The sequence below is a fragment of the Astatotilapia calliptera genome, chromosome 7, assembly GCF_964374335.1.
Source record: "Astatotilapia calliptera chromosome 7, fAstCal68.1, whole genome shotgun sequence".
Lineage (NCBI taxonomy): Eukaryota > Metazoa > Chordata > Actinopteri > Cichliformes > Cichlidae > Astatotilapia > Astatotilapia calliptera.
Window position 1 is genome coordinate 11683967 of NC_137428.1, and position 21924 is coordinate 11705890.

At 42.6% G+C, this 21924-nt stretch overlaps 1 protein-coding gene across 2 annotated transcripts in view; it reads left to right on the top strand.

Moving 5' to 3' along the window:
* Window positions 1–344: 344 nt before the first annotated feature.
* The window catches only part of fa2h (fatty acid 2-hydroxylase), a 38210-nt gene continuing 16630 nt past the window's right edge, over window positions 345–21924 (top strand). The window contains exon 1 of one of the 2 annotated variants that reach the window (XM_080303448.1): window positions 345–772. In XM_080303448.1, coding sequence (XP_080159574.1) covers window positions 497–772 — 276 coding nt within the window. In that variant the 5' untranslated portion in view covers window positions 345–496. Of the gene's footprint in view, window positions 779–21924 lie in introns of both variants that reach the window. The other variant, XM_026172931.2, reaches the window with a different exon arrangement.

Below are 21924 nucleotides of genomic sequence, written 5' to 3' on the forward strand. Positions count from 1 at the left end.
TTGTAAAGCAATTTATAATAGTCTTTAGCAGCAGGTTGGGTCCACGGAACAGACTTCTTAAGCGGTTGTGTCGCTTGTATCGGTTTAACAGCAACAGGTGCTTAGGAGAGTTATGCTGTATTCGGGGAGGGTTTGCTTTTGCTATTGTGTAAATATAACGGCTTTTCTGGCTACTGTTATAAAATATTAAAATAAAATATTAAAAATCTGCAATCATAAAAAAAAGAATAAGTAATCACCGTAGCATATTATTTAGAAGTTTTCGATGCGCGTATATGCAGACGTGATTGTAAGTCAGTTTAAGACCTACTAACTACGACTTTGGTGAACGCCTCACAAACCCCGCCTCTCTCGTCCGTGTCTCGCGAACGGCAGGAGTTTAAAGCCTCCGGTGTCATTACGAAAGTCAGTTCATTAGTCAGGTCGACTGTCCACTGAGGAGGACTTGCTCTCAGTTTTCAGTTCAGGTGGACCTTTTTACATCTCCACTAACAGGATGTCTCCGTCCACGTCCCCCCGCTACTTCACGGAGACGGAGGTAGCCCGCCACTGCACCAAGGAGTCCTGCTGGGTGCTGATGGGGACCAGGGTTTACGACGTGACAGCCTTCTTGCGGATGCACCCGGGTGGGGAGGCACTAATACGCAGCCGCTCCGGCAAGGACGTGCGCCAGGCGATGGAGGGACCCCCACACCGGCACTCGGAAAACGCCCGGCGGTGGATGGAGCAGTACTACATCGGGGAACTGAACAGAGACAGCGTCACCGGCGAGGCACAGGTACCTCCCTTCCTCCCTAACTAGCTAGGATGACACCGCTGACCTCAGAGTAAACAACTTAAGAGGAATAGATATAGAAATAAAACCTTTTTCCCGCATCTTCTGTCGATGTAGTTAAAGATGTGTTAAAGTGATATCTCATTTTTGAACCACACACCCGTTGAAAGGTTAAAGTTTAATATCTTTCTTGTGAACTTAGCTCTGTGGACTTTAGAGTCATAAAAATGTAAATCGATCCCAGATTTCCGTTGTCAACTTTCAGAAGTTTCTCGCATGTTTGTCATTTGGCGTCTTTAAGCCCCCCCCCCCCCCTCCCCACGAGCCCTGGCAGGTGAGATCAATATTCCTCACACCTTGTTAAAAAGCTGTCAACAGTCTCACATTTTCTACTGTAAGGAGGTTTAGAAGTGTTTATAGACTTCATTTGATTCCAGACCCAGAATTAGGAGAAGGAAACTAGTCCCGGGCTCTTGGAGCAACAGGTGTATAATCCGCTCTCATTTGACTTTATTGGGCGTTTTCCTTCTTAGGTAACGAGGAAAAGGGAACTGGTATTGATCATTGAGGACGGGAGTAAGGTGTTGGTGATGGAAAAGCAATGCTTGTGTAATTCCTAGGTGGAGGAGGGAGGGGCTAACAGGTGACATGAGAGACCTGTGGGGTTTTGGTGAGCTCTGGTGGGTGTGGAGGGGTCAGACCTGTTAATGAATGATTCAAGGCCTGTGCCTGTGTGCGTGTTTCTGAAAGAAGGCGAGAGAAGGAAACTGGTTCATCTTGTCCCGGGAGAGGGGGGCTGCAGACTGGGGGGAAACATGCCCCCTTCTGTCTCTGTAAAATAAATCCACACCCAGCCAGGTCCTGCAGGTTTCTGTGTTTCTGTGCGTGTGAGGAGGGAGTTTGCATAAATCTCTTGCAGACACAGTTCACATTTACATGGCTTGCCCACTCTCACGTGTGTCCTTGCTTGTTGGTTGCGTCTCTGCACAGAAAGTTTACACAACTGCTCTAACAAAATGCTCTGTGGGACTTTGAGGGTTAGTGACTGATAAGCTGTAAGTACAAAGGAAATTACTTTTGGACCCCTTTGTCTGTCAGCTGTGAGTTCTGCACATGCATGTAGTTGACAATGCATGCATGTGCATTGGGGGGGGGGCTGACAAAATGTGGGTGAGGGTGCTATGACTACAAAGGAGTCAGATTGACCCAAAAGATGCCAGACCCTGCCTTTTACTACCACTGGATCCCCACACTATAGAGGCCAAGCGTATGGGTTTTTCCTTTAATTTGTCATTTTTAATGTCTTGTCTTGCTTATGGCTGATGGAGGATCTGCGTGGCAGTTATGTAAACACACATTTTCACACCGTTTCACATGAGCTGTTTGTGATGTTGGTGTTTGTCTCTTGAAGCAACAACAGCAGCTAAGAAAAACAATGTAAAAACGAGTTTTTCAAGACTAAATTGTGCCTCATTTGGATGCAGTTCACGACTGAGGTCAGTGACTGGGTGTATGGAGGACCTGTTTTGACTCATGTCAAAATAATCCGTATTTCATTCGTCTTTTATGTGACAGAAGCCATTTTAACTAATCATGCCCTTCAGGATTGAATTGAATTGATTGATATACCTTTATTAGTCCCACAAGGGGAAATTTCAGATGAGACTTAAACCAGCTTTCTTGGGATTGGCTGTCCCTCACAAACCAAAAGGGTTAAACGGCATGTGGGAGGGGCTTCTGGGTTCAAAGGCAGATTGGCACAATGTCTGCTCTGTACCAGAATGTGTTCTGCACAAGGGCAAACGAGGCTTCTTCCTCCCTTTCACAATAAAAGTCCTTGACTTATAGATCACCGTGCATGTAAACTGTTTACAGAAGTGTATTGAAGCAATTCACAACAATTTCAAGCAAAGTGAGAAGAAATCAAGAGTCAGATGAAACGAAACCTATAGAAACAAGAGAAAAAATATAAAGCGGGGTGGGTACAAAGTTTTAACAACAGCAAGAAGTGTGTGTGTGTATATATATATATATATATATATATATATATATATATATATATATATATATATATATATATATATATATATAACTACCGACCAATAACCTGCCTCAGTACTACATGGAAGCTCCTGTCAGGCATCATATCGGCTAAGATGAACAGGCACATGGGTCAATACATGAGCGGGACACAGAAAGGAATTGGCAAGAATACCAGAGGCGCAAAACACCAGCTACTGGTAGACCGAACAATCAGCCGAGACTCCAAGACCAGACTGACCAACCTGTGCACTGCCTGGATTGATTACAAGAAGGCCTATGACTCAATGCCCCACAGCTGGATACTGGAATGCCTAGAATTGTACAAGATCAATGGGACCCTAAGAGCCTTCATCAGGAACTCAATGGGGATGTGGCGTACAACACTAGAGGCCAACTCCAAGCCCATAGCACAAGTCACCATCAAGTGCGGGATCTACCAAGGAGATGCTCTGTCCCCACTGCTGTTCTGCATAGGCCTGAACCCCCTCAGTGAGATCATTAACAAGACTGGCTACGGATACCGACTACGGAACGGAGCAGTTGTCAGCCACCTCCTGTACATGGATGACATCAAGCTGTATTCCAAGAGTGAACGAGACATCGATTCACTGATCCACACTACCAGGCTATACAGCAATGACATTGGAATGTCGTTCGGACTGGAGCAGTGTAGTCGGATGGTATCAAAGAGAGGGAAGGTAGTCAGAACTGAGGGGATTGAACTACCAGAAGGCAACATTGCAGACATAGAGGACAGTTACAAGTACTTGGGGATCCCGCAGGCGAATGGGAACCATGAAGAGGCCGCTAGAAAAGCTGCAACCACCAAGTACCTGCAGAGGGTCAGCCAAGTCCTGAGGAGTCAGCTGAATGGTAAGAACAAGATCCGGGCCATCAACACGTACGCCCTGCCCGTGATCAGGTACCCTGCTGGGGTAATAGGCTGGCCAAAGGAGGAGATGGAAGCCACTGACATAAAGACAAGAAAGCTCCTTACCATGCATGGAGGGTTTCACCCCAAGTCCAGCACCCTGAGGCTGTACGCTAAGCGGAAGGAAGGGGGCCGGGGACTGGTGAGTGTCAGCACCACAGTCCAGGATGAGACAAGGAACATCCAAGAATACATTGGGAAGATGGCCCCAACTGACCGAGTGCTCAGTGAATACCTCAGGCAGCAGAAACCCAAGAAAGAGGAGGGAAACGAGGAACCATCATGGAAGGACAGGCCCCTGCACGGTATGTACCACCGGCAGATAGAGGAGGTGGCTGATATCCAGAAATCCTACCAGTGGCTGGACAAAGCTGGACTGAAAGACAGCACAGAGGCACTAATCATGGCAGCACAAGAACAAGCTCTGAGTACAAGATCCATAGAGGCTGGGGTCTATCACACCAGGCAAGACCCCAGGTGCAGGCTGTGTAAAGATGCCCCAGAGACAATCCAGCACATAACAGCAGGGTGCAAGATGCTAGCAGGCAAGGCATACATGGAACGCCATAACCAAGTGGCCGGCATAGTGTACAGGAACATCTGTGCCGAGTATAACCTGGAAGTCCCGAGGTCAAAATGGGAGATGCCCCCAAGGGTGGTGGAGAATGACCGAGCTAAGATCCTGTGGGACTTCCAGATACAGACGGACAAAATGGTGGTGGCTAACCAACCGGACATAGTGGTGGTAGACAAACAGAAGAAGACGGCCGTAGTGATCGATGTAGCGGTTCCGAATGACAGCAATATCAGGAAGAAGGAACACGAGAAGCTGGAGAAATACCAAGGGCTCAGAGAAGAGCTCGAGAGGATGTGGAGGGTGAAGGTAACGGTGGTCCCCGTGGTAATCGGAGCACTAGGTGCGGTGACTCCCAAGCTAGGCGAGTGGCTCCAGCAGATCCCGGGAACAACATCGGAGATCTCTGTCCAGAAGAGCGCAGTCCTGGGAACAGCTAAGATACTGCGCAGGACCCTCAAGCTCCCAGGCCTCTGGTAGAGGACCCGAGCTTGAAGGATAAACCGCTATATATATATATATATATATATATATATATATATATATATATATATATATATATATATATATATATATATATATATATATATATATATATAATTTATTTTAGGGGTGCAACGATATTCGTATCGATATTGAACCGTTCGATACAGTGCTTTCGGTTCGGTACGCATATGTATCGAACAATACAACATTTGTAATTTATTTTATCAACTTTCCTTCTGACGATGCTGTCTGTGTTGAACCCAGAAGCCCCTCCCACATGCCGTTTAACCCTTTTGGTTTGTGAGGGACAGCCAATCCCAAGAAAGCTGGTTTCAGTCTCATCTGAAATTTCCCCTTGTGGGACTAATAAAGCGCTCAGTGAATCTGCGTTCGACTACTCCGCCTAGGCTGCACTGTCGAGCGCAGATCCACTGAGCGCTCAACACAGACAGCATAGTCAGAAGGAAGAGCGCAGGGCACCTCCCCCACCCTCATTCAGATCTGGCGTTTGGAATTATTTTGGTTTTCATGTGACGTATGACCCTGAAGGTAAGCGAGTCATGGACTAAAGTAAAACAGTATGTTGGATGTGCCATGCAATGCTCAATTACATGGGTGGGAACTAGTGTGTTAGCGCAGTTAGCTCGTTAACGTGTTGGCCGTCTAGCCCCATGCACGGGGCGATCGGCGGTAGCTCGTTAACGGAGATTTGCCGTGTTGTGGCGTTAAGGTCATTTCAATGAGATTAACCTGAAAGCACTAGTGGGAACACAACGAATATGACTGCACATTTACGCTGACATCATCCTAGTGCAAAGACAAAAACAACAAGCATGCTACTAACTTTAGCCGAGTCATTTAGACAGCTGTTAGCACATGATTCTCCTTATGCTGCTGAGAATATAGCCCAGAAGAAGCGGATAGTATAGCTTTTATTTTGGAAAGAGACATTTCTCTGTAATAAACTCTCTTTTCCAAAGATGAGTGATTCCTCAATCAGATACAGGGCTCGCAAAATCGCTAGCCCGACGTCCTGGGCTAGCGATTTTTTTCAGACGGGCTACCCTGCCCGTCGGGCTATTGTAGGAAGGAAAAATATATGTCAATGCTTTTGCATTCTTTCAGAAATGTAGCTGGGTAATTATGTCATTGGCATCGGTGAGCCACTGTCAATATGTGACATATTGAAATCGCGTTTGAATTTGCGCTTGTTTTTTTGCTTTCACTTTGCAATCGTGCGAACTGTGTATAGAGAGCGACAGCACTGATCTGTGAGTGATGATAATTTGCGCACCAATTCCTCTGACATCGTCTTATTAATCATTAGCTTACTAATCGTTAGCTTACTATGCAAACATGACAAGTGCAATCTCCCGCAGCAAGCTTAAACATGTGAGAGGTTGATCGCGCAGAGAATCGCTGAGCTTATGTGAGTGCGTGTGTAAAACCAGCAGAATATATATTTTAGTTCTGCTGAGCCAAATAAGACAGGTCAGGGTGAAGAAGTGACAGCCAAAGAAAAGCTTACCACAAAACGGAGAAGTTATGACAAATGAGACTATAAGGCAAAAAGAAAGTGCAGCTTTATGGTTTCATGGACAAAATAATTTCTGTGGCTGCAATATGACGAGCTAAATAACCAGGGCTGCACATAAGTGGTCCGCAGGTGCGCATTCGCTGTCAAAATAAAAAGCACGCACAAGGTTTAGGGTTAAATTTAAAAACTGTACTTTTGAGTTAAAATATATATTTATAATTTTAATAAATGACAAATTAAAAAGGCATGAACATTTTTTTGTATCGAAAAAATATTGAACCGTGACACCAAAGTACCGAACCGAACCGAACCGTGAATTTTGTGTATCGTTGCACCCCTAATATAAATATATATATATATATATATACATACACACACACACACACACACACACACACACACACACACACACACACACACACACACACACACACACACACACACACACACACACACACGTACACACGTACGTATGTGTATGCCTTGCCTGCTAGCATCTTGCACCCTGCTGTTATGTGCTGGATTGTCTCTCTAATCATTCATTTAGCAGGAAAAAAAAAATCAGGCTTGCTGGGTCAGCTCAGGTCAGATCTTAAAGATATGTGCTCTTAATATCATATAACGCCAAGAGTAGATTATGTTGTCACTAGATTACTTTTCTGAATGATGACTAATTATTGATTTACCATGGGTGTGAAATTCTGAAAGTATGAACACGTAGGTCACATGACAGACCAACTGACTCAACAGGATATTCCAGTCATTTCAGTGAAAGATCACATTTGTATAGTTCGTTCTCTATTCATGGCTGACGAACTGCTCACCCTCTCCCTTCCCAATGAAACTGCTGCGAATGTGTGTGTTTTGTTTTGTTTTTTCTCTTTAATAATTTGCTGATTGGCTGTAACTGGCATTGTCACATCACCAGTGCAGAAACACACTCTGAGACTTTAAAGCAGTTTTAGTTCTTTGTTTTTTGATGGAAACAAATTAATAAATCAACCGTTTAGTGATAAATGTGATATACATTTGTGTGGACTGGAGAGAAAAATCAGTGGAAGTACCACAGTTTGGGCTTCAGACATGAATCTCAATACTGTTATTATTCTTATCAGCTATATTATTAGCCAGAGGTGGGCTTTCTGTGTTTGTGGGAAAATCTGCTTGCAGAAAAAGAGAAACCAAAGTTTAGTGCTAAACTGATTTCGTGCTTATTCCATAACTGTAATAAGAAAGAAATAGTCTTCTAAATATTAAGCCACTGTTTTAGATGCCATCTAAAACACTCCCATTAAGACATTTATATTTTTGAGTCATCAGTAAATAAATTAATTGTTCTGCATGTTTGATCCCAGCTTGAGGTCGATGCTCCATAAGAATGCTCCTAGTTTTCTTATTCTAGGAAGAAGCTGTGGAGCAGCGGGTTAACCCCCTGCTAAGTAGAAAGACGTACAGTCTATTCTCTGTCTCAGGGGAGACTGCCTCATAGGAAAACTATAAGACTGCAAGCAAGTCTGTATCTAGAAAGCTGTGAGCTTGTACAGCGTGCTGTTTGAGGAAGCAGCAGTATTTAAGAAAAAAAAAAAAAAGATTAGAAGCAACAATTTCGTAGTAGGAAGCATGCATCCTTGAGTGAGAAGGAAGAATCTAATTGTTTTCAATCTCTATTTTTTTTTTTCTAAACGGTACCTCAGAAACTCAAATGTCAAGATCACCTGAGATTGGCAACATCTCTTGAGTGATAATCTTTCTAAGAACTGCCAGTTAAGAGTTGATCTTCAGATGGTAGATGCTGCACTGCAGTCAGAGCAGGAGGCAGGACTCTCTTTTTCCAGGTGTGTGAATGACAGGTTGTATGTGTATACGCATTTGGGAGGTTTACTATCAAACACTAGGTAATGTTTACACTATCAGCAAATCGAACTGGTTTGTAATAGTTGTTCATTTCTCCTACTGACAAATGGTGTTTTGAAATTACTTTTTTTTTTTTCCATGATTTAAAAACAAACTAAAACAGGAAGTAGTGCAGTGTCTTCTGAGATCGACTGCTCAGATAATGTGTAACCATAGATAGTTTAACATTAAAGGTGCTAAAAAAAAGGATTTTCGTATACTAAATGATACTAAAGCTCACTGTTGTATTAATAGTACTCATTCGCAACAGTATTGATTTGTTTCAATTTTTTTTTTTTTTTAAATTTAAATATATACTAGAGGACTGAATCCGAAGTGGACCAGTAAGAAGAGAGCAGAGGCATCTATCACTGTATTCATAACAGCTGAGTTCTTTTTCAATAGGTGTGCATTTTAACCCTCTTTTAAGAGCACTTTAAACCTCTCAAAGGTTGAAAGTGCTTTTAACTTCATTCACTTTTGTTTTTTGTTTTTGGTATGACAGATGATCCGTTTATCCACAAAACCTGCTGACACTCACATCAATACTTTTTTTTCTTTTTTTTCTTTGTCTTTTAGGCTACTGCAAATTTAGATTTAGAAAATCTAGTCATCTTATTAGACCTGACTCTACACAAATGTTTGACTACGCTGAGAAGTTCTCCTGTTGATTAGTAACTATGCATAACATTGTTTCCATGTTATTAAAGTGAACATGTGATGCATATTTTAAGCTCTGTATTGTTGTTCTTACAGCTCTGTCCTGTTGTTCTTCTAATAGAGTAACGTTGTTTGATTCAAATTTCAAAGTAATCCCTCTTTATATTAAACTGGGACTTGTTGAACCTTACCTCTGCCTCCTCCAAAAACATCCTTTTTTTAAAAAAAGAAGAAGCCAACCTCCTTTTGATTGGCTGCTCTTTGTAAACAGAAGGTTTTGAACAGCAGGTGGGTGGGGCTTCTGAGCATGGTCATCACTGTGAGCACATCCTGTGTATCATTTAGAGTGAAAAGTAGAAAAGCTCTCTTAATTGTTTTCATTGATTACTTGCACATATGCTGATATCATTATGTGTGATATCATTTGTGTGCGCATTTGTAGCAGACTTAAGTGAAGTACAGGGTAGAAGCACTACTGCAATTGCATAGCAATTTCTGTTTTGCAAAAATTGTATAAATTCTCCCACTGATTATCCACTTCAGCACTTTCTAGTTCTCTTCATGCATATTTCAGGTCAAGTGAAAACAGAACTGCACATTCATTCCCAGGTGCAACTTTGTTCTGTGACCCTGCCCCTGTTGTCTTGAAGGAACTGAGCCAACACTGCCTATCAGCCTCTGGACAGTATGTGGAAATACCTGGCCCAAAAGTGCTGAACACATTCCATCCATTTTGTGTCATTCAGCTTGTTTGTCGCACTTGTTCTTTCTGTAAACTGCAGACAGAGAACAGAAGCTGGCATGTAAACTCCTCACATGCAGGAAAAAGGAGCTGCATAGTCATGAACTTGAGAGCATAGTAGCTGTATTCTTAAATGTGAATCTCTAATGAGGGGATTGTGTACATGAATGAACAACAGCTGAACAGAGAGTGGCCATATTTAAGATAGCAGTGTTGGAGTACGTACTTTTTGAGTGGGTGATGATGAATATAAAGTATAAACTCAGGTGTGCCATGATGGTGGCTGTTAAGTTTTGTGGACTGAATTCTGGAGGGCGTCCAGTTCGAGCCGGTGGATCGTAGGAATGCAGACCTTCGTGTGCACAGGTCTTTCCCCACTCAATGGCGGGATTGTCTTTTATCAGAGGGCACAGAGAGGAAGACGGAAGGACCTGATCCAAATATTACCTTTTAATATCAGTATTAAAACATGCTAACTGCCACGTGTGTGGCCTCTAGCTTTCAGAGCAGTGAAATGATTGTTTATTAAAGACTTTGTCCTTCAGAGCAGGTTTTTTGACCTACATTTTCCTTTTCCTTTAAAAAAAACAAACAAACAAAAAAAAAGCCCTCTTCTCCAGGACCTGTGTCATCACTTCTCCCTCCACCAAGCTGTACAAGTGAATTACCTCTTTTACTATTCTTAAGCGCCGCCTTTCCTCTATCGCCATGGTGATACATTACCAGTAACATTGTTGACCTTTGCTGCTATAGGGACTGCAGACGCAGCAATTAGTGCACAGGTGCAGGCCTCAGGTGGCTTACGCCATCACCACAGAAACACCTGAGGAAGGGTGGGGGTCAAGGTGGAGGTGCACTAGGTGGATGGTCAGAGGGGAACAGAACAAACATATGCCTGAAAGATTAAGGTAAAGGTCCCACAGGAGTGACACCGAAGCCTGCCAGCAGTCTTTTCTCTTATTGATTCATTTCACCACAGCATTCCTTAAATATTAATTTGTGTTCATGCACACTGGTCTCAGGGTACGTGGTTGCCCTTAACAACTTACAATTTTTAGTAGTTTTATCCCCAAGTACCCTGACCTTAAAAATAATGTCCTTTTTCATCCTCCACAACTTAGGTTAAGGGTTTAGGGCAGTCTCTGTCAGCTTTTGTCATAAAACAAGACCCCCCCCCCCCCCCCCCCCAAAAAAAAAAAAAAAAAAGAAAAACCCAAAAAACTTTGTGGAGCCACAAACTGCGTCCAAGCCTTTCTAATTAAGGTGATGCAGATTATCAATTATAAATGAAGGCGTCAACATTACTAATAAAAGCTTTTCATTGTAACTGTGTGAGTTCTTTCTTCTGAAATATATATTTATATTTGTTAAACAAATACCACAACATGGAGGGGAAAACCTGCTGTTTTATTTGTCGTGATTAGCTGAGAGGTATTAGTCATTAAAATTCCTTCCACCCCACCTCTTTCTCTAGCTTTACACAATGATAAAAGCACTCTTTCCAGCATGTAGGCCTTGATGGGGCTATGTGTGTGTATACAGATTTCGTGGATGCAGCAGGTTGACTAATAGCTCAGGGGGAGAGCCCAACACATTGACACACATGCATATGCTCAGAGGTGTGTTGTTTCAGAAAAACAAACAGTTAAAGGTGTGGGAGAAACAGACAAGACTTTCAGACACACCCAGAGAAGGTGCAGGAGATGAAAAGGCCTGAAGAACTTTGCAGTATCGTCTTTAGGGAGCGAAAGTGTTATTAAAGGGGGAGACTTTGTGTGCAGTACAACGTGGCTGCTCATCAGGTTAAGGTCTCTAGACAAACTTTTGTCTCTGGGGAATGCTGTGAAATGAGTGCGACATCTTAGTGTCTGGTGAAAAGAGTTGGCTCACAGCAGTACACAGTGGGAGCAAGAGATAAATGTGTCAGATATCTGGGGAATTTGCTCCTGCCTTTTGGATTTGGGTCTTGCTTATGGTCACAATATATTATACACCACAGGCTGGAAACCAGAGTAAACATACGGGAGAAAGCTGTTAGGCTTTTGGTCCAGGGAGAGTATAGGTATTAATAAGAGGTGTGGTCATTAAAGTCCTGGAATTTTCTTGTGCACCTCTGTAATGGGTTATGTGCAGCTGCTGTTTTTCTTTTTTTTTTTTTTTTTTTTCCTTCAGATTACTCTCTACACTCTGTTCTGAACAGTTCTCTCGTGTTTTTGTGATTGACACACGAGCGTGTCAAATCAACAGCTAAACACTTGAAGTCAAAGAGAGCCAAATCTGGGTAGTTGGGTGAGAGGTGAGGTTTCGGTGTGCTGTGTGACAGTTGTGAAACTATAACATGCACTACACTTCAGTTAGGGTTGTTTTTTTTGTTTTTTTTGTTTTTTTTGTTTTTTTCCCGTATTACAGATGGGTTTTGATATTACAGAGACTCCTGGGGTAAAATGTACAGGACACTGCTTCATGATTTGCTGGTGGGGTGTAAATGACAGTCATGCTACTGGCTGAACTTCTGCTAATTCCTCCTCTCAAAACTGCTGTTTGGTTTGTATTCAAATACTTGTTTTCTTCATCACCACCACAGTCATGTGACACCCAGCCTCGTCTGACACAATAATTAATGTCAGCTCTCTGCAGAAGTTTGAGCTCTGCGATAAAGATACAAAGGAAGTGGTCAGAATTCTGTAGCGTAATTCTCAAATAGCAATATCTGGATGCAATCCAGATATTTATTTCACACTGTGGCTTAGCATGCCCATATGGAAAAGATATATATATAAATCTTATAAAGTTTGTATCTGTCTTGTGTGAGACTTGTATGAAAAGCATATAAGAGTGAAAACAGATATAAGATCCCTTGAAAATTTATATAATGAAACTTGTATGTTTTAGTAAGTATCCAAAACAATGTATGAAAGTAATGAGAAAGTGGCCACTTTCATGAGTAATCACATATAAGTTTTTACTATCTCTTTTCCATATGGGTGCTCACACAAACAGCATGCTCACACAAAGAGAATACCAATGTAAAAATAACATTATTTGGGGGGGCAGCATGTATATTTGATATTGGTTTGATTGGCTTGATCGGCATCTCTTAAAAAGTGACGTAGCTCTAGTAAAATAGATTTGAATGTTAGTAAAGCTGAAATCTAATTAATAATAATACATTATTTATAGGCGCCTTTCAGACCCTCAAGGTCACCTTACAGTAGCACGTAAACAATACCATAAAAAACATTAAATTTAGACATAAACGGTCATAAAAGTATAAAAGCAAATATAAAAACTGAGCAAGGTAAAAATGGCCTAATCAGGTGTATGCAATTCTAAACAGATGGGTTTTGAGTAGTGATTTAAAAGTGGTGAGACAGTGTGTGGTCCGTAGAGCAAGTGGAAGTGCATTCCAAAGTCTTGGGGCAGAACAACTAAAGGCTCTGAGTCCCGTGGTAGTCAGGCGAGCAGGTGGAACTGACAGAAGGGAAGCTGAAGAAGAGCGGAGTGTATGAAGGGGCGAGTATGTATGGAGAAGATTGGATAGATATGGAGGATCAAAGTTATGAAGCGCTTTGAAAGTGAGAAGCAGGATCTTGAAATTGACATGGAGGTGAATTGGAAGCCAATGGAGCTGTTTAAGAACAGGTGTTATATGTTCAGTGGATCTAGTTCTGGAAATAATACGAGCAGCTGTATTTTGAACCAACTGCAGTTTATGGAGGGATTTATGAGGTAAACCATAGAGAAGAGAATTACATTAATCTAGACGAGATGTGACAAGAGCATTGACAAGTATGGCGGTACTGTGTGGTGTGAGTGAGGGACGAAGACGGTTAATATTATGGAGATGAAAGTAGGAAGACAGAGTGATATTATTTATGTGCTGTGAAGGACAGAGTGCTATCGAGAATGACACCAAGACTCTTAACCTGAGGGGAGGGTGTGACAACAGAGTTAAATGGTAAATGGCCTGTATTTATATAGCGCTTTACTAGTCCTTAAGAACCCCAAAGCGCTTTACATATCCAGTCATCCACCCATTCACACACACATTCACACACTGGTGATGACAAGCTACATTGTAGCCACAGCCACCCTGGGGCGCACTGACAGAGGCGAGGCTGCCGGACACTGGCGCCACCGGGCCCTCTGACCACCACCACTTCACCAGTAGGCAACGGGTGAAGTGTCTTGCTCAAGGACACAACGACCGAGACTGTCCAAGCCGGGGCTCGAACCGGTTACAAGGCGAACTCCCAACTCTTGAGCCACGATCGCCCACAAAACTGAGTTATCAATGGATAACGAAAGACTGGTTGGAACTGTAGTCAGTTTTGATCTGGTGCCTATTAAAATTAATTCTGCCATTAAGTTTAAGAAAGTTGGGAGTAAACCAGACCTTGATTTCACTTAAACAGTCAGAAATGGATGTGGGTGGGAGAGTAGCTGTGGGTTTGGAGGATAGGTAGAGCTGAGTGTCATCTGCATAGCAGTGAAACTGGATGTTATGCTTCCTAAAAATATTACTTAGGGGTAGGAGATAGATGATAAAAAGTAAAGGACCCAGAGATAAGAAGTAAACCATGCGAGTACTGTACCATTGATGCCAATAGATGCTAATCTGTGAAGGAGGATGCGGTGGGAGATAGTATTGAAAGCTGCTGTAAGGTCAAGGAGAATGAGGATGGATATAAGTCCAGAATCAGCTGCAACCAAAAGATCATTGGTGATTTTTACTAGGGCTGTTTCTGTACTGTGACATGAACGGAAGCCGGACTGAAACTGTTATTTCCAATGAGATGATGATGATGAACCTGTGCAGCCACTATCTCTTCAAGAATTTTTTGCTAGGAAAGGGAGATTTGAAATTGGCCTGAAATTATTTAGATTGGAGGGATCTGAACCGTTCTTTTTCAGTATTGGAGTTATTATTGCAGTTTTAAGAGAAGAAGGAACAGAACCAGATATGAGAGAGGAGTGTACGATATTAGCAATCAGTGGGGCAAGATTTGTCGGCAGTGGATCAAGTTTACATGATGATGACTTTAAGTTAGTAATTATGGAAGATAGCTGAGTTATTGTGGGAAGTTCCAAATGGGATAGAGAGGATCACAGCTGAGAAGGACAAAAAAAAATGCAGATAGAACAATTGACCATTTCACAGGACGAGGGCAGTTGTTGATGAAGATTCTCAATCTTGGTGTAAAAAAAAAAAAAAAAAAAAAAGTCCATAAATTTGTTGCAAACTGTGGCAGAGTGTGTATGTATGGCAAAGGTATCTGGGGGTTTAACAATATTATGCAATGTAGAAAACAAAGTGCGAGTGTTTCCTTCAGCAGATTCAATAACACAGGTGTAGTAAGCAGATTTAGCATGATGAATAGCTTCTTTATAGTGTTGTATATGACTGAGATACATGTCCTTGTGAATAGTAAGTCCTGTTTTCCTGGAGAGACGTTCTAGGCAGCGTCTTTAAGTTGGCGAAGTTCAGATGAGTACCATGGTGCAGAGCGAGAGAAAGAAACAGTTTGAGTTTTTTGGGGAGCCAAGGTATCTAAGAGGTTGATAAGTTCATTGTTATAGTGAGATACCAGGTCGTCTATGGAAGCTGAGGCATCAATGGTAGGTAAGTTATTAATGCCATGGGAAAGAGCTGATAGATCAATGCCCCTACTATTTCTAAAAGTAATTGAGCGGTTTAGTTTATTTTTGTATAGTGGGAGACTAGCATTGAATAAAACTAATTTATGGTCTGAAAAAGGCATGTCCAAAACAGCACAATTCTTAGGGGTGACACCAATACAGCAAACAAGATCCAAAATGTGTCCTTTGGAGTGTGTGGGAACGTCCATATATTGGTGTAAGCCAAAATTGTCCAGACAAGATATAAAATCTCTTGTGGCTGAATTTGATGTGTTGTCCATGTGGATGTTAAAATCGCGCAGCAGTAGTATATTTGGAGATAAAAGTAGGGTTTCAGCGAGAAAGTTAGAAAAATCAGTTAAAAAGTCAGAGTTGATTTTAGGTGGATGGTAAACGGCAACTGATACTGTGGGGGTTGGTCCATTAATTTGAATCAGCATGGATTCAAACGAGGAGTAGGCAGGAGCAGAAAGAGGATACCTTATACTTGCTGTTGTACAGGATCGCAAGGCCACGCCCATGTCCCGACACACGGGGCTGGCAGGTGTAAACAAATCCAAAAAAATTAAAAAATTAAAGGGTTTATATATGACTACAAATAGGGCTGTTCGATATAACGATATATATCGGATGACTATATAAAAACGCCTATCGTTTCATTTTACGCTATCGTTTGTTTCGTGGTGTTGCAAAATAAACTCTTTATGGCAATTTTTTTTTTTTTTTTTCACTGTTTTGATGGTCACTGTAGTGGCTAGATTCATTTCTTAAAGTTCTCTCTTTCTCTTATATTTAATATAACCACACTAGGGACGGACAAGCGCCTGTTTTTATGCGTTGTGGTTAGCAACAACGACTGTAACACCATCGCGTGTCCGCTTGTTTATGTTCCACATAAACCTTTCACAATAAAGCTCAAGATCCTGTTGAGACTTTTCAAAATAAACTGAATCACGCGAAAGAGCAGATTTTTTACGGATGAAAATTAAAAAAGAGCTGCCAGGTGCTAAAAAATAAACCTTAGACTCAAACGTTAGAACGGGCTTTTCCCCGCAGCACGCCATGTAATAAATACTCACAAAGAAAACAGTGGCCATTACAACTTATGTCTAAAAATGTATAGTTTCATGCATCGGTTAAAACACTGGACTCCAGCTACATGACGCGCAGCTGGAAACACTTCCTGCAAGACGATCTGCCTGAGATTCACAGAATTTACAGAAAATGTTACATTTTTGTGATTTATATCGTTATCAGGACGATACAATTCTTATATCGGGATATGAGATTTTGGTCATATCGCACAGCCCTAACTACAAATAATCCGAACAGGTGATTGGTGTGTATCTAACCAGGTTATGTCGCCGAATGAATGAGGACAGGAGAATGAATTACACATGCGTACGTGACAATTGAGCAAAAAAGATCTGCAAGGGAATAAATATTTGAATGGAGTACAGAAAGTCTGAGAGCCTCACAGTGTTCTGATCCATTACCAGTGAACTGTCACCTGATATTGAAATTTAGTTGAATGGAAACACTTCCTCTATAGATTGATGCAAACAGACACAAATGTTTTGCTGCTTCCATGACTAATGCAGCTGAGGGAGTCGAATACCTTCAATAGCATTAATTGTAATTTTATGATCAAGGGCCTTCAGATTCGGTCTGCTCGTTGCTTATGTTGTTTCATGGTCAAAGTGCATAAAGAGCATAGCAGCATAGTGAAGGAGGTTGCATTGTGTTTGTATGACACTCACTACTTAACATGTGTCATTGTGGGGAATATGACACTATATGGACAAGCTGGCTAGCTACAAAGAGCCTTTGATTCTTGCACAGACAAAAATTCACAACAGCCAGAGAGATGGAGAGGGTGGAATCTTGAGCCCTGGTCAATCAGGTTTGACTGGTTCTTTTAGTGATCTTGTAATCAATGCACGCACACACATACAGTTATGCGTCATCGCCCTCACCCACCCTCCATTCCACCATCTTTTTCTCCCCCCTCCCACCTCATGCAGGATATTTGCCCCTCTGTGCAGAAGGTCTGCCTTTCTAGATTCCTCCATAGTTGCAGCTGATTTGGCATTAAACAAATAGATACAGGAACAGTACAACCCTGTGTATTCATTGTACACCTGAAATGTTGTTTACATTGAGACATTCTGAAAGAAGGTGATGACAGGGACTTCTTTTTATTTATTTATTTTCTTCTTAGGTCTTCCTGTCAAAGAAATCATGGCGATAGCAGTGTAGTCAGTAGTCGGCAGCGTTAGTGCTCCTATTTGCATGTCTTTATTCACTTTTTTCCTAACTAGGTAAAACCCTTATCACAAAGATGTTGTAGTAGTTTTTTGAGGTTTTGCTCAAACGGCACTGGATAAATGAACATTTTATTTTATTTGGGGGGGGGATTCTTTTTAAAAATCCAACTTGTATGCACAAGTTTTTATTTCAGCTTAATGTGTGTGCCTGTCACGCTTTCTGCCATTTACAGCTTCTCTCCCCTCCTCTGCTCTCCGTTTCACCGGTCCTGCACCTTCTAAATATACAAGAGAATTCTTTAATCCACTCGGCAACAACTAGTTATATGATTGTATCTGAACTGGAAACTTTATGGGAAATGTTAAACGTAACGTGCCGGTAAATCAGAACTGAGGACCTGTTTCCTTTCACCTGTATTTCGGCTTTCCTAAATGAACTAAACATGGAACAGCAGGGAATTTAATCAAATGGATTGACCCATAATTAGGGAGGCAGAGCAGATCCACAACCAAAATCAGTATCTGAGCTACAGACTTTGGATTAAAGATGCATTGAGTCGGAAGAGTTCTGACCTACACCTGAGGACAAAGGGTTTGGCCACACTTATCCTAATCCTGGTGTGTGTTTGGCTAATTTGGGAGCGGTGAAATGTTTCATCAGTGCATAATGCATGTTGAGTAATATAAATAATGGGTGCAGGTGCAGCTGTTTCTATATTCATGGAAGAGGAGAGGTGACTGTGCGTGTCTCTCTGCATCTAGCTAGTGTGTGTGTGTGTGTGTGTGTGTGTGTGTGTGTGTGTGTGTGTGTGTGTGTGTGTGTGTGTGTGTGTGTGTGAGATGCGTTCAACCTTCACAGAAACTCATGTGATCTTCCGGCTGACACTGATGTCATTGTTATCAAATCTAAAAAAGCAGGAACAGGCCTGGGCTTATGAATGAGCAATAGGCTAATAACATATATTTTAACTGGTTGTGGTGTACTTTATTCTCCCCCACCCTCACACGCCACACACACAGAGCCAGTATGTGAGACTTTGAGATGTTTTAATGCAGAATATATCATCAATATTTGGTCATCACCATTGGCCTCACTGTTAAGACAAAACACTGACATATGTATTTATTGGTCACAGATTTTATACCGTGTCCCTGATTAAAATCTGAAGCATAGATGAGCTCCATCGTTCCTATTGGATTATCAAGTAAATAATTTACTTGAGGTTTTCTGTAAAATGTGTGAGTGATTGCAGATAAGTGATCATCAGGATTCAGAGCTCACGGCCTTTTCAGTGTTATCAAACCCTCTGCTGAACTTCAGCCTTTACACGTGTATTCTACTAGGCAACGGCACCTGACACGCCCTCACATACATGTTCAAACACACGCCCACACAATGGTCACAAAGCTCTTGCACAGGTACAGTTTTTCAGAATAAACTGCTCGCTTGTCAGGTTCCGCTTCAGGTTTTCCCAGGCTGCCCTCAGACTTTTAGTCCCCATACTGGACATAAAGTTGGGGTGTGTTGTTCGTGAGATATGTGGGGCACACAGTGTTTTTTACATACCCTTTAATTCCATGACAATAATTCTCACTTTTATTTTTTGCGTGCTTTGTTCTGACTTGCCTGACGTGAATCGTAAATGGTACAAGAAAGTTTGTTTTCTGTGCACAGGTTTAGAGTGGCTGATGTGGAATCAGGAAGGGTCATAAAATTTAAGAAGATATAAGCAATAATAAATGTTTAATCTAAATGTTTTATTTTTTGATGGCAGAGGTTTTCTAGGGCCCTGCTTAATCTTTATACTATCTTTATGGATGTAATAAACCCCATCAGCCTCCCCAATTGCGCTGACTCGCCCTCCTCCTTCTGCTTTGTAACTAGAGACCAGTGGTTATAAAAGCTGTCCTGTGGATCTGCTGCCTTAAACGGGGCCTATCCTTTGTTATATATGTATATACTGTTACAGTGGCACAGCCTCATACTGAAAATGGTAAAAAATTCAGATTGTGAGGTCAGCATATGTTCTCAGGCTTCAGAGTGCTCGAAAAACCCTGTTATAAGGTTTGTTTGTTCTGTTGGCTCTATATGATGTCATTGATTTCTGGTTGTTAGCACAGAAGCTCCACCCACTTGTTGTTCCGTTTGCAAAGGGGAGCCGATCTGAAGAAAATTATTCACACTCATACAGAGCCAAGAGTTAAACTGTCTGAAATCAGGCTTGTAAAGGAGGATTTATTTGCACATATGCTAATCTTGTTATCTTTGGCCCTGTTTTAATGTGTGCGTCCATTATTGTAACATAAGGGGAGATATAATAAGCCTTTGTGCCCCTCGCAGCCCTCAAAATGTTTAATTCCCTCTCACCACATTCATTTAACTCATCCACCCACCCATCCTTTCTCCTCCTCCCTCTCTCCCCATGGCCCCTGACTATAGTTTCAGTGTTGTGTTGGTACCAGGCCACATTTACACCCCACTCTAAACATCTCCTTTGTTTGTTTTTTTTGGTCTGTCATTCTTGCAGATTTCTCCTCCTCCTGTTGGGACAGAGCGCTGCTTATGTGTTACTCCTCTATCTCATTCCCTCCATTAAATAAGATTATTCAATCTTTGAGTTTTCTTTCTGAAGTGTTGAACCATTCTCATCTTATCATGAGAGGCTAGTCTGAGCTTATGATCTCCATGAGCTTTGGCTTGAAGTTTGGGGGTTGGGGTTTAAAAAAAGGCCTCAAAGGATTTCTGGTGGTTTAGAATATATGTTGTGAGTATATGTAAGCTTGCTGTATGCCCATTGTATAAGACAGAACAGTAATGCCAGGTCTTAAGTGTCCTGCTTCTTTATAATGCAGTCAATAGGTGTCATTCTTGATGTTCTAATGGGTGAAAGTCATATCAACATTGCAGGCATACTACCCATTGTCTCTCTTAAGGCCTGTGGTGTGTACATAGGCACTCCTCCATAGATACAACTGAAGATGGACAATCAGTTACTGACCTCCCTGAAATGTATGAAAGCGAGTAAACAAACAAAACAAACTTATAAACATCGGTGCCAAGGTTGCACATCTAATCTTGGACACTTTTAAACCCGACCCTTCCTGGCCGCCAGAGATTCTACGCGGCGCGGAGAACAACAAAGTACGGGCCGCTCATCCGAGGCGCAGAACAAAGAAGCGCCGGGGGAAACGCGCTGGTATTAGGAACAGACTGAGACAGCAGGCGCATCGCGCACCACTGCCCAGTGTCCTACTGGCCAATGTACAATCCATGGAGAACAAGCTCGACGACCTAAGAGCAAGGGTCACCTTCCAACGTGACATGAGGGACTGCAACATTCTGTGCTTCACGGAGACATGGCTGACCCCCACCGTGCCGGACCAGGCCGTAACTCCGTCGGATTCATTCTTTGTGCTCCGCGCGGACAGAACGGCAGAGTCAAACAAAACCAAAGGTGGGGGAGTGTGTTTCATGGTAAACAGAAAGTGGTGTGATGCCAGGAGCATTTCTACTCTCTCCAGCGGCTGCTCGCCACATCTGGAGTTCCTGAGCATTAAGTGCCGCCCTTTCTATCTGCCCCGTGAGTTCACCTTGGTCATCGCCACGGCGGTCTACATCCCACCCTAAGCGGACACAGGTATGGCTTTGTCCGAATTACATGATGTGCTGAGCTCGCTTCAAAACAAGGACCCGGGCGCAGCCCTCATTGTAGCAGGAGACTTTAACAAAGCGAACCTCAGACAAGTCATGCCAAACTTTTACCAGCATGTCTCGTGTCCAACGAGAGGGGATCGAATTTTGGATCACTGCTACACGCCATACAAGCAGGGCTACAAAGCTGTCTCACACCCGGCTTTTGGGAAGTCTGACCACAACGCCATCTTCCTCATCCCCCAGTATAAACAAAGCATACGGAGGGAAGAAGTAACCACGAGGGAGGTAAAACGGTGGACTGCCCAATCAGAAGCTACGCTACAGGACGCACTCAACTACGTCGACTGGGACATGTTCAGAGCATGCGCAGTCGACATCAACGAGTTTACGGAAGTAGCAGTATGCTTCGTCAATATGCTAGCGGAGGAGATTATCCCCACTGCGAGAGTCACCACATTCCCAAACCAGAAACCGTGGATGGACAGATCGATCCGCACTGCAGTAAACGCCAGGACCGCCTCCTACAACGCGGGTCTCGCCACTGGCGATATGAGCGCCTACAAAGCGGCCTCATGCGGCGCGCGGTGAGAGATGCCAAATGCCGGTACCGGGAACGTGTGGAGTCCCATTTCCACCAGGGCGACACACGGAGTATGTTGCACGGACTACGCACCATTACGGACTACAAAGCCAGGGACACTGCGCTGATCAACGCTGACTC